The 17,883-nt window shown below is 47.7% G+C and overlaps 1 protein-coding gene across 1 annotated transcript; it reads left to right on the top strand.

Annotated features, from left to right (window-relative positions):
- The first annotated feature begins 2,794 nt into the window (after positions 1–2,794).
- On the top strand, positions 2,795–4,107 carry LOC131481198 (UL16-binding protein 1-like). The gene is made up of 4 exons (XM_058668902.1): positions 2,795–3,157; positions 3,209–3,242; positions 3,463–3,552; positions 4,100–4,107. Exons 1-4 carry the CDS (start codon positions 2,795–2,797, stop codon positions 4,105–4,107), a joined length of 495 nt encoding a protein of 164 aa, XP_058524885.1.
- The last annotated feature ends 13,776 nt before the right edge of the window (positions 4,108–17,883 follow it).

The following is a 17,883-nucleotide window of genomic DNA, read 5'->3' as shown; positions in this document are numbered from 1 at the left end:
GAAATTACAACCAGCAGGGGGTCCCAAACATGCTTCAGCTATTTGGGTACATTATCAATCAAGATACCCTACAACATATGAATGTCTGAGTATTTTATTTTCTTTTAATTGATTATTTATTTATCTGCATCTATGTTTGTGTGTGAGAGAGATCGATCATTCACTGGTTCGCTCCCAACAATGGCCAGGGTAGGACCAGGCCAAAGCCAAGAACCTGGAATATTGTTGGGTCTTCCACATGGTTGGCCACCTGCTGCCTCCCAGCAAGCTAGACTGAGTAGCAGAGCCTGGTCTCAACCCAGGCACTCTGATGTGGGATACGGGCAGCTCAAGCCAAGGCTTAACCACTGCCTCAAACACCCACTTTTCTGCGGACTTTCCTTTTTGCCATGTAGCTCCCCCAGCAGATGGCCTTACGTCCTCTGGGAAAGGCCACCGGAAGCAATGTACTTGCTGTGGGCTGTGGGTCCTTTGGGAAAGAGCCTAGGTTTTCTGATTAGTGGGTCCTGGGTCAGAGGGGTGGCCACAATCTGGTAACGGGACAGAGATTGCAACATTCTTGTTGGAGTGGCTGCATCAGCCTCCTGACCGCCTGTGCTTCCTCTTTGTGGGCCTTGTCATTATTCAGATCAGGCACTATCCAGGTTGGCTGCACATCTGGCTGGCCTGTGGGATCCCCGTGCTCTGAAATCCACAGGTACAGATCTTTATGCGTACAGGTCCTGGCAGACACGGTGTCATTCCCAGCAATGCAATCATGCTCTCTTCCCAGTTCTGCACCTGCACTTAGCATCCCTTGTACTGAGATTTTTCACTGCATTATCACTTTGGGGTCATGTTCCACAGTGCCCAACCCCAGGCTTGAGCAGGAGCTGTGACTGTGCCTCTGATGATGCAGGTGCTCCTTTCTGTTGGCTGGTGAACAAGCATATCATGTCGTTGGCCCCAATTGCATATATACTTTTTTAAAAGATTTATTTTATTTTTACCTGAAAATCAGAGTTAGAGAGCGAGGGGAAAGAAACATCTTTCATGCACTGATTCACTCACCCAATGACTGCCACAGCCAGAGCTGGACTGGTCTGAAACTGAGTGTCAGAGTTTTCTGGGTCTTTCACATGGTTTCAGCAGTCCAAGGCCTCGGGCCATCCTCAGATGCTTTGCTAGGTCATTACCTGGGAGCTGGGTTGGAAGTGGAACAGCAGGACTCAAACAGGTCCCCATAGGGAATGCTGGCATTACGGGCAGAGAACTGATGAGCTACACCACCGTGCTGGCCTACTTTTTAATCCATTTAGCCAGTCTGTGTCTTTGTATTGGATCATGAGATCCACTTCCCTTCAGAGTTCCCGTGTTTAGCATATGTGCTGCCGAAGTGAGCATACCTTCAAAGTTATTACTGATAAATATCAACTTGATCCTGCTGCTTTCCCATAAATATTCATATTATTTGTTTTGGATTGCCTTTGCACTTTCAGTAGATGTTGTCCCTTCACTCTGTCTCCTTATGACGGCTATTATTCCATTTCTGTGTGCAGCATGGCCCTAAGTATCATGTGTAAAGCTGGTGAATGGTGACAGGTTATTTCAATTTTTGTTTGTTTTGGAAGGTATTTTATGTACATTTATAAATGAGAACTTTGCGGATATAGCATTCTGGGTTGACAGATTTTTTTTAAGATTTAGTTCTTTCAAAATTCAGAATTGCACTTAGAAGGGAGAGAGAAGGAGGGAGAGATGAAGAGAAGGAGGGGCAGAGAAAGAAAGCAAGCGACGGACAAACAGAGAGAGAGAGAGAGAGAGAGAGAGAGAGAGAGAGAGAGAGAAGGAGTGAGAGAGTGAGAGTTTATCTTCCATTTGTTAGTTCATTCCACAAGTGGTCACATGGCTGGGGCTGGGCCAGTCAAAAGCCAAGAGCTGGGAGCTTCTTCTGGATCTCCTACATGGGCGTACAAGCCCTAGCAGCTGGACCATCTGCTGCTGTCTTCCCAGTTGCACTACCAGGGACCCTCCACATCAAGGCAGTGACCTAGGTTGCCTTGCACTAATGAAGTGCTACACTGCTGGGAAGAAAGCAGCCAAAAGCTGGTGGGTATTCTGGGCCCGGTTAAAGCCCAATTAGTGTTAAATATTCCAGTATGCCAGCATAGCTGCTCTCTCCTCCCTCCTTCTCCCTCCCTCCCACCTTTCCATCCTCCTTTCCTTCTTTCCTTCCTTTCTTGTTTTCTGTTGTTTTGGGGGTTGTTTTGCTGTTGTTTTGCTAGTTCCTTCAGGTATACACTTAGCTCATTGATCTGGTGTCTTTCTTGTTTCTTGATGTACATATGTGCTGTTCCTGGCGTGTGCTGTAATTCCCTCTGGGTTCTATGTAGGTGCCTGTGTGAGTCTGTCTCTTGTCACTCTTGCCTCTAGAAACCTTCCAGACTGACTGATGTGCTCTGATCTCCTACTGTCCCTGACATGCCCTGGAACCTTGTTTCTGGAATTCTCTTCCTCTGATCCACACCTGTTTTGCCTTTCCTCTGCATCTTGGAGTCTGCTCTGCCGAGTGCTCCCAGGAGAAAGTAGCCGCCAAAGGGAGCATGCACACGGGGCCTCCCTGCTGCTGCCAGGGCCAGCACCATCCGCACCAGTCTTTCCAGAACACCCCTGTGCTGTCAGCTTTCATCCACGTGGTCTCTTTCTTTCAGGGTTGCTGTTCAGTTGGAGTGTGAACGTGCACAATGTGTTTGTACAAAGTTTCTGTCCCCAGCTCCCTGGTTCCAGGTGATCCTGTGTACCTCATAGAACCAGCATGAATGACAAGGAGCACAGGAGTGAGGAAGTCAGGAGTCAGGGATGCAGGTGCCATGGCCAGGAGGTGATCTCCCTGATTTCCAGCCCAATCGTTCATGGGCTGCTTAGTGTCCTAGAACTGGAGGAAGGACTGTCTGTGAGTCGTTTTCTTGTCATCAATGTTACTTGCATTTTTTCCTTCACAGATGCTCATTCTCTCTGCCATCGCTTCACTGTCATCCCCAGAGCCCGATCTGGCCAACAAGTGTGTGATGTCCAGGGTTATATAGATGGCAAAATCTTTCTAACTGGTACCTGTCACAAGGCCAACTGTTTTATTCTCCTTGGGAATGAAACACTTATCCCTGACAATGAAGAAAAAGCAATGAAGCAAATACTCAAAGATGTGGCTGACACCCTCATAAACCAATAGGCTGAGATGAACCCAGCAGATGACACAAGCAGGGGTGAGTGGGAAAAGACCAGGGTGGCAGATGACAAGTATTGTGAAACCAGGGACTCAGGATTCTCATGGGCAGAATTGGACAGCGGTCTTCCTTTAGAGGTGTAGATTGGGGCAGGACCAGGAGGACAGTCAGGGCCGGGAGCAATGGAAGGGATGGGGGCAGAGGATAGCAGATGGGGACAAGGGCTTGTCAAGACTAATCTTGGCTGATCTCTTTCCAGTGAGGACACATGCCCTCAGCTTGCAGGCAAGCATGTGCTGTGTTCGTGAAGCCACTGGGCGCACACATGGGTCCTGGCTATTCAACATCAGTGGACAGAAATCTCTCCACCTTGACTCAGAGCAAAGAAGATGGACAGAGCTTGATTCTAGAGCCAGATGGCTGAAGACATGGCAGAATGACAGCCACATGATGGAGTTTTTCCACAAAGTGTCATTGGGAGATTGTCAGAGCTGGCTTGAGAACTTGTTGCCGCATTGGAAGGAAATGCTGGAGACCACAGGTAAGAGCAAGAACTTTGGGAACAATTGTGTGTGTGTGTGTATGCGTGCACATGTGTGTGATGTGAGTGTGGCTGCTCTGTGTATGTGTGGGTAGGAGTGTGGATTCCTTGTGTGTGTTGTGAGTCTGGGTGTTGTGTGCATGTGTGGGTGTGAGTGTGTGTGTATGATTGTGTTGTGCTTGTGTGTGCATGTGTGAATGTGTGTCTGAGAGTGATCCAACCTGGAGCCTTCTCCCCAGAACAGCAGAGTCCAGCCCAGCGTCCTCCCTGCATCTCCTCCCACCTCTGCTTTTCCTCTGCGTTGTCTCTTCCTCAGGGCATGGATTTTACTCCACTCACCCTGCCTCTTCTCCAGCCTTCTAGCTGAGGCAGTCCTTGTGTCTAGACAACCTTCACTGTGCTCCCTTGCTAGAATCACACCCTCCCTGTTTTGCCTGCACACTCTCTTGGATCCTGCAGAACCCATATGGACTGCTGTGACCCATCTCAACCACCACCTGGTCCCTCTCCTCGTCTGGGACAGTGAGAGTATCATGTATCTGGACACCCTGGCTCCCCTGTCTAGCAGATCGTTCCCTGGGTGTAGAACATATCCTCCCTCGCTGCTACCCGAGAGCCTGTCACAGTGACCAGCATGGAAACGGGAGGCAGTTGTGTGCTTGGCCACATTGCCCAACTGCAGAAACTGGAAGATTTCTGGATGCAGGAATCTGTACAGGGGCCATAACTGTTTTTGCTTGCATTTCAGCAACACCAACCACGACCCCAGAAGCATCACCCTCCAAAGCGACAGTCCTCAGGCCCAGCCTCTGGACCCTCCTGCTCCTCACTGGCTTAGCTCTGCTTTGGCATGTAAGTGGACCCTTTAAGCATAGCTGGTGTTGAAGGTAGCATTGTGAGGGAAGCGGGAGGCAGATGGGTGAGGTAGGAGAATGGGAAAGTGAATTCCCCAAGTCCATCCCTGCCCTCTGGGCTGTCCCTTTTTATACTGGAAGGAACCAAGGAGAATGAGACCTGTGGGACTCAGGGGAATGTTCATTCCTGCCTAGTAACTTCTCAGTATCTGCCCCAGGGCTCTTAGCATAATTAGCAAATATGCCCTGAGCACATGGTCTTGCAGGCCACAGTCCAACTGTCCACCATCTCCCATCCCATCTAGACCTGAACCTTATCAGTTTTTCTTCTGCTTATTTCTGCCTTCATTCCTTAGGTGTTGACTCTAGCTTGATCCACACAGATAATGTAAGTTACAACATGGAGTTTGGAAGAACCTGAGTGATACGGGATAAAGATGAAGGCTAACACACGATCTTCTTCTTGAAAGCCACATCTGAACAGATCATAGAGATTGCGGTACAGTGCTGAGTCGTCTCCACGCAACCAGACAACACAGCGTGTGCAGGGCTTGGGGTGGGGCAGACTTTCTTTCTTGGCTGGCTTGCTTTCTTTCCCTTTTTTCATTCTGCCTTTCTTTGCAAATTTATGTACTTGAATGTTAGGAAGAGAGAGAGGAGACAGGGGGAAGAGAGAAGGGGAGATGACAAAGAAACAGAGAAACACAGGAGCTCTTTCATCTGCTGATTCACTGCCCAGCGGATGCAACACCTGCGTCTGGACCAGATCCACACCAGCAGTAGGAACTCCATCGGCGTCTGCCGTGTAGGTGGAGCCTACTTGAGCCTTCCTCCACTATCTTCCTGGTTGTGGAGCACCTAGACTTGAACTTGCACTTGCATATGGGATGGCAGTGTTATAAGCAATGGCTTAACCCACTGCACCACAAAGCCAGCCCCATGAAAGCAATTTTCATTTGACCTGCTAGGGTCGGGATTAATACAAAATTATACAGAAGTATTAGATAATGTATTTAAGAGAATAATCAAATAGCTGGTGAGGAAGATTTAGAGATTACACATAGAGAGATTTGTTAGTAAATTAAGTTGTGGCAGATGAATATTTATATATTAGTATATGTATTTATATGATAAAGTAACTATACAACTTTTAAAATAATTTATTTATTCTTATTAAGAAGGCAGATTGACAGAGAGTAGATCCTCCATCTGCTGGTGAAGAACCTAGGTGTTTTCTGCTTTTGTGATTTCTGCCTTATTTGCTTGGGTGGGGGCTGTGTGAGCGCCAGGCCTGGCAGACTGTGTGACACCCAGCAGGACACCTGGCAGGCCAGGTAGGCAGAGCGCTCTTCAGCAAGGAGGTCCCTGGTGTGCTTGTTAGATAAGTTGCTCACTGCCCTATAGCCCATCAGTTTGTACTTTTTGAAAGTTGTTTGCTTCAAAACCATCTATAGAAGCCTGCCCACTTGCTCTTTTAACAGATTAACTGACCAATCATGACTGTGCGATTACATGCAATTGGCCTGAAATGTATAAGAACCCTGTGCTGTTCAACCTCGCTCTTTTTTTCTTCCTGCCCAGCTGTTCCTGCTGCAGCCTTGGCTGCAGCTGCCCCTCCCCTCCCAGCCCTGCTGGGTTGGGGGCAGTAGCTGGGAGACCCAGGTTAACCTGAATAAACTGTCCTTTATGCATTAGCATCGACTTCAGACTCTGGTTTTCTGGGGATCTCAAAATTCAGTACAACACTGACTACTCCCCAAATAGCTGTTGGCCAGAGCTGGACCGATCTGAAACAAGGAGCCAGGGACCTCAGCATCTCCCATTTGAGTGTAGGGTCCCAAGGTTTTGAGTCATCCCCGACTGCTTTCCCAGGTAATCAGCAGGGACCTGGAAGGGAAGTAGAGTGGATGGGATACAAACTGCCATCAATACAGGATGCTAGAGTTTGCAGACAGAGGGTTGGTCAATCAAGCTATTGTACTCTCCCACCTCAGCAATCTTTAACATATTTCATCTGCTCAGTAAAACATGTTTACACAAAATTGTTTGTGGTGTGTATAGTAAATTCAATATCCTATGAGTAATGGAGGTCATGTTTTTGAATAATACTTGATTATAAGAGAAATTTTGTTATACATAAAATGAGGACAGGGTCAGGGCTGTGGCAGATAGGACTTAACCGCAACACCCACTGGTGCTCATGAGAACCAGAGTAGGGATAGAATGGGGTGGGATATGTCCTGACACACACTGAACCATGCAAGTGCTGCGTCTGGGTGTGGGCCAGGTATGGCTGGGCTAAAGCACCCAACAATAAGAACAGCAATGGTAAATTAATTCAAAAAATGCATTAAAAATATAAAAAATAAAAGAAATAAAAGAAAAATTAAAAAAAAAAAAACCAACAGAAAAAAAAAAAAAGAACAGCAATGGGTGTGGGCCAGTTGGGCAAGGCCACTGTACCTGTCAGGACAAGAGGAGGACTAAGTCAGGCTGGGCCACGACCTACCGATGTGCATAGGATCTCTCACTGAAGGAGATCTGATAGCAGGGTTTGGGGAACTCCCTTGTCAGGATGCAGTGCAAAACCTGAGTCAGTGTAGATTTGTTGGGCTTTGCTTCAGCATCAATTGGCAAGTGCTGGGCCTGGAAGCCAATCTTGTAAAGCTAGTCTGTGGAAGTCTCTGGAGTGTGCAAGATCAAGGACTGGGAATGGGTCCAATAGGAAAACTGTGGACACCTCTGTGATGTTCTGCAACTCCCACTTGTGAACATGAGAACCTGGTGGTAGACCTGGCTATACAGGCAGTGGCACCAGTTGGCATGAATGTGGGATGGATAGTGAGGCCAGTTGGGTTGAGTTAGGTTTCTTTTTTTTTTTAATTAATTACATAGCATATTGTGACACAATTTTATAGGCGCTGTAATTCCCCCCACCTCTCCCTTAACCTCCCCCCATGGTCGATTCCTCCACCTTGTTGCATTACCACAGTTTAAGCTCAGTTGAGACTCTTTCATTGCAAGCATATACCAAGCATAGAGTCTATCATGGTATTGTCCAGATAAGTTCAACGGCTTCTTGGGGAGACCATCTCTGGTCTGAAGGTAGAGCCGGCAGAGTATCATCCCAATCAATTAAAAGCCCCAACATAACATCAGGCACAATTTATAATGTTATGGAATTAATTGACATAGTGTTGAGAAGCACTGGGAAGAATTAGGTTTCAATGTCATTTGACATATATGCCAGTGGAATGGGATGTGGGGCAGCCTGGACCAATCTGTTGCACATAGTGGCAAGCACAGGAACAAGGACTGGGGGCAGGCCAGGTGGGGGTCATTGGGGGTTGCTCCAACTAGGCTGTCGCTTCTGCCGGTGTAATTGAGGCCTGAGTATACGATGGGCATGGATGCGCTCAACTGAAGAATCCAGTTGGATTATATATGAGTCGGGGCTGAAGACAGACTCAACAATTGCAACTAGCAGTGTATGCATTGGCTGAAGTGCATGAAGGACAGAGGCAGATCCCGTACAGACAACCACACACAAGAGTCATTTCAGGAATCACATCAGAAGAAGTTTCTTTGGGATTTCCTCAGCTAAACAGCTGGACTCAGAATCCAAGCATGGGGAGAATTGTAGGATCTGGGGTCTGATTGTGGAGTGCATGTGTCAGAACTGGGTCTCCTCAGTGGCTTAGAGCTGTGGAGTGCATGGTCAGATGCAAAAGGAGGATATGGCCCGTCACTGGGGTCAGCAGGGAACATCTGGTACCATGGCAGAGGAAGGGAGACGGCACACATTGTTCAACTACCCTGGCCAAGCATTGACAGCAAACAGCTGAGTGAATGGAGACTCAAATGTGGCTTATGTCAGCCAATGGACCTTGGAAGGGTTTCCTCATCCTTGGAGCAGCAAGATCAACAGCATCTCAGAACTACCAAAAACACCTAAGCAGAACCTTGCACACGCATGGTTATCACAGCTTCATTGGGGGGACAAACTCAGGGGAAGCAAAGTATCTATCAGAAGGAGTGTGACAAGCACACTGATGAATACACGCAATGGTGAAGCATTCCACAATTTTAAAAATAAGCTATAAAATAAAAGACTTGGGCAATCCAGAAAAGTATATTGATAAAGAGCAAAGCCAGTGTGGGACACCTGCATAGATCATTTTCAAAGTTGATGACTTTGTGGGAGAAGGAGAAACACACAGCGCAACAGGAGTGATTTGCAAGGGGTGGCAAAACTGTAGAGGAGGGAGGGACATATAGGAGGAGTATAGAAGTTGTTAGGACAGTTAAGACGTGTGCATGATGTCATCATGGTGGACACAGGACAGTATGCACTTGACAAGACCCATTGACTGTACCTCACCTAAGCTGCAGGTCTTAGTGAATAATAATGAAACCAGTGTTAGTCCATCAGTAAGGACAAATAGATCAATTGAGCAGAATATGTTCATAGTAGAGGTGAATTGGTAGAGAGCAAGAACTTAGTATTTCCCCACTATTCTCTTCTATACTTACCTGGATAAGTCTATTTATTTAAGCAGAAAAAAGGAGACAACCGTAATGTCAAAAAGATGACAGGCATGTCAGCACATGGTAGCACTCAAAGCAAATGCTGGGTCATTGAACTGTGGATGGTTCTACCTTTCCAGCTGGTTATTCACACCCTGTTTTTTTAAATTTATTAACTTATGTATGTATGTATGTATAGATCTGATTATTTTTATCCGTAAGGCAGATTTATAGAGAGAAGGAGAGACAAAATAAGAGATCTTGGATCTGCTGGCTCACTCCCCCAGTGGCCACCACACTTGGAACTGAGTTGAGCTTAGGCTAGGAGTTTCCTCTGGTTCTCCCATATGGGTGTCAGGGCCAAGGTCTTGATGCTGTGCAGATCTCCCAGGCCATAAGGAGGAAGCTGGAGCAGAAGCAGAGCAAGCAGGACTCAAACTGGCACCCAAACAGTTGCTGGTGCCATGTGTGGAGGGTTAGCCTGCTATGTCACTGTGTCAGCCCTACAGCATCCTTTCTTGGACCCATTTCCAAGTGAGCAATTTTCTCATGATCTAGGAAATACAAATCTTCATCTGTAGGCCCCTTTACACACACCACCTCCATTTCCATTTCCCACCTCAGTCTTTCCTTTCTTGACATTGAATCTCTAATAGCTGGATTCTGACGTAGGAAAGGGAAGGAGGCAGAGCAGGTGGTGGTTTCAGTGTCAAGACTATAGAGGCCCACAAAGTCCTGAGGTCCTCGATCCCAAAGGCCATGTGTGTCAGGAGCACTGATGTACTGCACTGTGGGGCATCAACAACAGGAGATGTGTGCCTCTGCACACGGAGGATGGCAGGTGGACATTCTGAGTCAGCCCATCCCATCCAATGGCAGGAGGGCAGGAAGTTATAGCAAGGAAGAGAGACAGAAAACTACTATGCTTAAGTAGCACAGTTGTGAGGATGGTGTTCATAACCATGTAAGAGTTGAACATGGCTTGATGGAGTTGGGCACCTGGGCCGAAGGCAGACCCAGAGATTTGGGCCTGGAATGTCCTAGGAGAAAACCAAGAGGCTCTGGTAGCTGAAGCAGCTGGGAGAACAGCAGTGAGGGATAATGGAGTGAAGGGCGTAAGCTTAGCCCTTTGCTTCCTTTTACCCTGGTCCTCAGCAAGCAGTGGGCTGTTGGCAGGCTGTGAGCACGGGAGGGACATGATATGGTTTGCAGTGTAATAACAACACTCTGGATCAAAGCCCATGGGAGACTGATGCAGTTAGGACCACTGAAAATCTGCTGCTCAGAAAGATGCCCTTGTCAGACAGGAAGGTGGAAATTAGCCTGTGTGTGTAAGGGACCTCAGGAAAACAAAACCTTGCACATGTTGGAAGCAGCCCTGTATTTGACAGGAGAAAATCCTGCCTCACATCCTGATAATTGTACAGCTGGGCCCAGCCTTGGCCCCTCAAGGAATGTTGCTCCCCATGAGTTACCCAGGCTGAAACACTGGGCTTCCCAGCCCGCCCCCAAAGAAGGCATGCTGCGGGAATTGCTTCTGGGAGGTCAGGTGTATTACCCAATGTGGTAACACTGAGCAGTGAAGGAATTTGTTTTAACCAGATTCATACTCAGCAAGCCCTTTGTGCAGAAGAGTGAGAAGGGAAAGGAGAAAGGTGGGAAGAACTGGTCCCCATGCCGTTCTAAGCCCCGTGTGAACAGACGGCTTGTCAACTTGCCCAGCCTCTCCTGAGACACCTGCTTGGCCTTGCCATCAAAGTATAACCTTGTTTCCCCAGTTGAAATATGTGACCCACTCTTTTACATTCTATCTGGAGAGGTGCCAATCCATTCTGATGGATGCCTTAGCTCATTAAACTTTGCTACATTGCTTTATCATTCTCCCACACCACACGTTTCATGCTTGAATTCTTTCTTTCACAAAGATAGGAACCTATTCCACTCATCTTCACTTGTCTAATCTGAATTCTAAAAATGAAACTAAAGATCATTTGTGAAATGCGTCTAAAAATGAAACCAACGATCATTTGTAAAATCGTTTGAGTCTCCTGAAGAAGACGAGGCACTGTGGCCCCATCAGATGCATCTTGAAAAGCCTTCCTCATACAGGGCTTGTCACTGTGTGACCACAGTGACAGTTCCCACTAGGGGAAAAAAAAGCCCTATCCCAGGGCATCCTCTAAAAGCAGTCATTATTCTCTCTCTCTCTCTCTCTCTCTCTCTCTCTCTCTCTCTCTCTCTCTCTCTCTGTCTCCGTCTCTCTCTCTCTCTCTCTGCCTTTTCAACCAAGTCAGTCAAGCCTCTGCTAAACTCTGTTCCAAGTATGAAATAGCTCTGGATGCTGAGGGCTGGAGCTGCTCAAGGCCTTGGCCAATGCCTCGATTTAGATACTGGTCCCAGACAAATCCCTCATCCCTTAACCTCCCTGATAGTTCCCAGGCAGCATGACTACTAGACCACCAGCTTGTTGCCCAAGTTCAGTGAGCAATGCCTGCCCTTTTCCCCATTGTTCAGGTGGAGATTTGGACCTGGGGCTGCTTTTCTTTGAGAGAGCTCAAGAGCCCACACACCATGGTAAACGACTGGGTATCACACACATACATATTGCTGTGCTCACACATGCCATGGTGCCTGGACCTCAAAATGTGCATGTGGTGACAGGAAGACACGGGTTCAAACAGGTGAACAGGAGGATCTTGGCAGCTCCCCCTCACACACAGACACCCAGGCAGTGCTGCAGAGCCCTGTGGCCCACACAGGCCATGAGCCCACTGTGGGGAAGCTTTCAGGTTGCTATGCCCCAGCACTGCAGGATTAGCTCTCTATGTCTCTGCACTGGCCTCCAATGTTACAGTGTTTAGAAGGGGCAGTTTTGTTTTTTATTCCACAGTACAGTGACTATAGCTAACAACAGTGTATTTCCCAAGAGTTAGAAGCAAGAATATTAACATTCGCATTACACAGAGAAAACATGAGATGATGTATACAATAATTATTGTTTGTACATGGACACAATGTATATATGCACAGAAACATCACATTGCACCAAAAATCTGAATAATTACACGTCATTCAAAAGTAAAAATGAAGTGGACTACTGACTGGTGATGAAGAGCCAAGGTTTATTCACAGCGTTAAATTTGTAAAGACTGAGGGTCATGTAGCCTGGGAAGGAGGGTCTGAAACCAGATGTCAATCAAGGGGGTGTCAATCAGTAAAAAATGTGTTCTTTGAGACGCCTACTAATAATTACACAGCGTTGGAGAGAAGCACCTCTCTTTGGTCTATTATCGAAGCTTGAGGATTAGGGAGTTCCTGGCCCAGACATTTTCATATCAACTGCCTTAAGTTCTTTGTCCCAAGTTTCTGGGGCTTTCTCATAGGTTTACAGTTGGTGAATGGTCTTCAACAGGCAAAGAATACAGTTCCCTAATTTTTTATCTTTCCTCAGTCTACCCTTTGGCCATCATTTGGCATGCTTAATTTCCTTTTTTTCTGTCATCAGCAAGCTTTTGAGTAATGTCTGTCGGGCTGGCTTTGTGACAGCAAAGTCTTTCAAATTCTGCTTGCTGTGGAGACATTTTATTTCATTTTCAAACACAAATGAAAGCTTTGCTGGATATAGTATTCTGGGTTGATAGTTTTTCTGTTTTAGGATCTGGAAAATATCACTCCATTCTCTTCTGGGCTGAAGGGTCTCCACTGAGAAGGCAGCAGTGAGTCTGATGGGTGTTCCCCTATATGTTATCTGCTCTTTCTTGTGGGCCTGTTTCAGTATCTCTCCTTTATGTTCAGCGGAAGGGAGCTTGTCAATGATGTGTCTAGGTGAGGGTCTTTCTGGGTCAAATCTGTTTGGTGTCCTCTGTGCTTCCTGTACTTGGCTTACATTCCCAATGTTTGAAAAATTCTCTTTTATAATTTCTTGGAATACACCCTGCAATCCTGCCTCTCTTTCCACACCTTCAGGAACTCCTGTAACTCTTATATTACACTTTTTAAAGGTGTCGTTCAGTTCTTGGAGAGTTTTTGTAACCTTATTCAGTTCCTCTTCCAAATTTGTGCTTATTGTGCGTGCTTGAATAAACTGCTTTCCAATTCTGAAATTCTTTCTTTTGCCTTGCTCTTTCAAATGGTGTGTCTTTCTCTTCCTTTTTGCTCTCTTGTATTCTTTGGTTCGAGTGTTTCCATTTGCTTCTGTTTCCTAGCTGGTATCTCTGTTGTGTTGTATTCCTCACGTTGCTTGAGGTCTAGCCTTTGTCTCTGGCTGTCTCTGAAGGGGTTTGTGCTCTTTGCAGGTCTTCTGTTTCCCTTCTCCATGGCCTTTTATGTCTGCAGGATTTCTCTTCAGATGCTGTCTTTATGTTGTGGCTGTCATGCACAAATTTGTATTCTATTTTACAGTTCCTGAAACATTATTGAGTTAACTGATTAAAAAAAGAAAGACTTGACAGTTCCTCTTCTGTATGAAGAGTTTTGTGTTTGTTCTTTGCCTGGGATGATGTTTGAGCTCCTGTGCTGGCTGCTCTGGGGACTTGACCTCAGGGTCTGCATTCAGGCCTCCCACCTGCCTCCCTTTGCTCCAGATGTTCCTAGGCAGCTGGTCTTTCTTCTTCCTAGTCTCTCTCTCAGATTCAGTTTAAGTAGTGTTTTGGCCCTGTGAAAACACTGCCACTAACTTGAATGGTGTTGTTTCTTTTGGATTGCCTGAAGTCTTCTTCAGTTGAGTCAATTGGAGGTAAGGAGATGTCCTTTTAACCTTTCCATTTTATTTGTAAGGCCTAGCCATGGTGGATGTGGGGCAGCCTAGGAGGAGGCTGAGAAGTGTGGCTGGTAAGGCTGCTCTGAGATTCACCAGATGGATTCACCAAGGTCAGAACCTTTAACATTTCAGCACCTTATAAGGCACCTTCTTTTGTCCCCCAACTCCCACCTTACAGCTCCTACATAAAACACCTCATGCCCCTTCTCTGTCCCACTGTCTGCACCAGATCAGTGAATCTCACAGGAAGTGCTCCCAATAAAGCTTGTTTTAAGCTGAACTCAATTCTGTGTGGATTTCTGGTTCTGAAATGAACTCCAGCTTTACATCTGATTCTCAAAACCTGGGAGGAGTGTTTCCTAACAATCCCCTGACCCTCCTGCTCAGGCCACTTCTTTCCTGGACAGCACCAGCCTCCAGGAAAGGACCTCCAACTTCACCCTCTGATCAGTCCAGCATACATCCCTAACATCCTTTTGGGACTTCTCTGGCTCTTGGGTTTCCCTGCACTCTGAACTCACAGCTGCATCTGGGATTTCCCACTGTGCACACAGGCACAACACCACCATGAACACAGATGCTCCAGCACTGTGGACCACTGCTGTCTGGCCAGCTGTGGCCTTGGGACGCAGACCTGCACAGCCTCAGCCAGTGACTACGCCTCCTTCATTGTGCTTGCCTCCCGGCCCTCAACCTGACCTTCATCCTCCTCCTCCCAACACCCTCTCAGACTCCAATATGGACTGCTTGTGGACAAAATTTCATAGGTTCTCAGAGATTTCTGTTGCAATATACCACTCCATTCAGATTAAAGGTGGCCTACTGCTTGCTGCAGATGGTGGGTGAATGGAACCTCTTCCCCTCTCAATATGCTCCTCTCCACGCATCAGTTCTCAAACTTTACCCTCCTCGAAAATCTAAGGGTACACTAGTCCCAACACCTTGGGTTCTGGGCTTTCCAGCTAGGCAGAGATTTGAAGCCCCATATAGTTGCCACTTGCCTGCCTCCTAAAATTCTCAAAACTCTATAATTCTCACACCTCTGAACATGCCAACTCATTTTCCTCTACAGTGTGGCTGTGACTCAACACAGTTTAGACAATGATTCCATGTGCTATGATCCAGACAACTTCTACCACTGCTATGGCAAATAATGAAAGATCTGCTGTTGAAGTCTTCTTCTGCATTCTCACTCTATCAGTCCTTCTCTCCCTCTCAGGATCTAGCACATTCTCAACCCTAAGATTTGTTAATTCATTCTTTTCCTCTCCAGTCTAACTCTCAAACATTCACCCCAGGAAACCTCCACCTCTCCTCCTAAGTTCCTACTCCCACCCAGCATCCTCAGGGTCAAGCACTTGCGCTCTCTCTCTCTCTCTCTGTGTCTTCCTTAACACAGTCACCTTGGCTTCTTTTGTCCTCTTCCTGCTTTCTCAGCTGAGCCAACCTCCCCACAGCTTCAACGTCTCCAAGGTTAGTTTAATTTTTTCCCTCCCTCTCTTTCTCCACCTGTTTTTTCAAGGTAGAAATTTATTATATATTTTTAATGGAAAGTCAGATATACAGAAAACAGGAGAGGAAGATCTTCCATCCACTGATTTATACTCCCTAAGTGACCACAATGGCTGAAGCTGCACCAATTCACGGGCAGGAGCCAGAAGCTTCTTCTGGGTCTCCCACGCGGTTGCAGGGTCCTAAGGCTTTGGGTCATCCTTTTACTGCTTTCCCAGGCCACAAGCAGGGAGCTGGATGGGAAGCGGGGCCACCGGGATTAGAATCGGTGTTCATATGGGATCCTGGCAGTTGCCAGCTGAGGACCCTAGCCATTAGACTTTCCTCTCTTTACACCTCTCTTTCCACCTCTTTTGCAGAGAGTGACAGGGTAGTAGATAAACTTAACTGGGTTCACAAAAGAATATCTAGCCTGTTGTGGACAATGGACAATGTTTGTACATAATTCAATGTAACTCTGAAAGTATTCTGTAAAGATGAAATATTTATATCACAGATACACTGGTACCAAAGAAAAACGTAATCCACTGTTAAAATGTTCTTGGGTGTGAGATGCACCCATGTGCTTTTATCTGCTAGTTTCATATTAAGCTACAAAAATTAGGTCCCAGAGAGGTAGTCTAGTGGCTAAAGTTCTTGCCTAGAACACTCCAGGATCCCATATGTGCCGATTCTAATCCTGGCAGCCCTGCTTCCTATCCATCTCCCTGCTTATGGCCTGGGAAAGCTGTCGAGGACGGCCCAAAGTCTTAGAACCCTGTAACTATGTGTGTGGGACCCGGAAGAGGCTCCAGGCTCCTGGCTTCAGATTTGCACAGCTCCAGCCATTGAGACCTCGCTGAGAGTGAATCACCAGATGAAAGGTCTTCCTCTGTGTCTCCTCCTATCTGTATATCTGACTTTTTAAAGAATAAATAAAATCGGGAGATTCGCAAGATGGCCGACATAGGAGGAAGGCTGTGAGGGAGGTCACAGACAGAGAGGGCTAGAACGCGACAAAAGCGTAAGTGGAGCAGCATAGAGCTACAGGGAGAAGAACGTGAAGTTCCCTGGACAGTGTGGAGCCAAAAAAATCCACACAACTCGGAAGAGTAACCAGGGAAAAATAAAACAAAACAAAGGACAAGAAAGACTGCTTTCCGCTCCTGACCTGCTGAGTCACCTTTGAGTGCAACCACTGAGAGACGCAACCGTCCCACAGCCCTCAGGACCCGCAGACGCTGTGGCCGTCAGGACTGGCAGTCATCAGGACCCGCTGGCACCTGCCCAGACTTGTCGTCAGGACCTGCCAGGACCTGCACCCGCTGCAGCCATCAGGACCCGCTGGCATCAGGACCCACTGGCATCCGCCCACCCTAGTTGCCAAGTCCCGCCAGGACCTGCACTCACCGCAGTCTCCAGGTCCCATTGGGACCTGCCAGGACCTGCACTGGACGAAGTCTCCTGGAGATGCACCCGCGGCGAGGGTTCCCACCAGAGGAAGAGGCAGACTGCAAGAACCTAAGGTTTGAGTGAGTTGGGTGGGGACATTGGTGGGTCGGAGGCTCTGGGAGTTAGCCCCCAGGGGTATGCACAGAGCCTGAACACCCTTGGAACTCATCTCCCCTTCCCCCCCCCCCCCCGAGATTCCAGCGTCTGGGGACACAGGACGAGTGCCTTGAAACTACCAAAACTGTGTCTGGGAGGTGACGCGCACCGGTCCTGAGTGCTGAGAAGAAAGGCAAAAGGCACACTAAATACTCCCCCGTGCCTTTGTGGTCTGGCACTCAGCTGGGCAGTGCTGTCCCACAGGAACCCGAGCACGCCTCTGGGCTGGGCAGTCCCGTGCTAGCGTTGGGGCGGTCAGTCCCCCTGCAAGTGCTGGCGTGGGCGGGCCTGCACAGGAAGCGCTTCCAGAGAGCACCTGGAACACCCCACGCCCTATAGTCCCGTGCTAGGAAGACGCAACAGGAGGGCACTGCTGACCCGCATGCAGGAGGCGTTCCCAGAGAGCACCTGGAATCTCCACGCCCTGCAGTCCCCTGGCACTGGGGACACACTGAGAAAGCACCTAGAATCCTCCGAGCCCTGTGATCCCGTGCACAGAGGGCGGGCACAGGGAGTACCTTCACTCCCCCACGCCCTGTGATAGCATACCTGTAGGGGACGAGCTGAGAGTGCACTTTGAATCCCCTGGGCCCTGGAAGTGGCGCCCTGAGGTCCAGTGTTCTGGAGACGCACCAAAAGTGCCTTGAAAATTCCCACACCCTGCTACTCCACGCCTGCAGACTCCGATCTCTACAGGATAGTGCTTGGAGACCCCTTAGCACGCTGGTGCCTAGGTCTCTCAAAAAAGAAACACTAACACAATGGGAAGAAATACCAGAAAAGGTAATGATCCAGATGAGAGAGCCAGCACCCTACCAATAAAGGATCGAAAGCCAATGTCTATTTTGGAGATGCGAGATGAAGACATAGAAGATCTACCAGACAAGGAATTCAAAAAAA

The sequence above is a fragment of the Ochotona princeps genome, chromosome 1 (genome assembly GCF_030435755.1).
Source record: "Ochotona princeps isolate mOchPri1 chromosome 1, mOchPri1.hap1, whole genome shotgun sequence".
Lineage (NCBI taxonomy): Eukaryota > Metazoa > Chordata > Mammalia > Lagomorpha > Ochotonidae > Ochotona > Ochotona princeps.
This window is presented reverse-complemented; position numbering and strand designations above follow the sequence as displayed.

What these genes read in the sequence shown, in the direction of transcription:
- LOC131481198 (XM_058668902.1), top strand. Translation starts at nt 2,795, where the DNA reads ATGAATGACAAGGAGCACAGGAGTGAGGAAGTCAGGAGTCAGGGATGC. An exon ending in TCCCTGACAATGAAGAAAAA is followed by an intron (nt 3,158 to 3,208) that starts GCAATGAAGCAA and finishes ATAAACCAATAG; the next exon opens with GCTGAGATGAACCCAGCAGA. An exon ending in AGCAGATGACACAAGCAGGG is followed by an intron (nt 3,243 to 3,462) that starts GTGAGTGGGAAA and finishes ATCTCTTTCCAG; the next exon opens with TGAGGACACATGCCCTCAGC.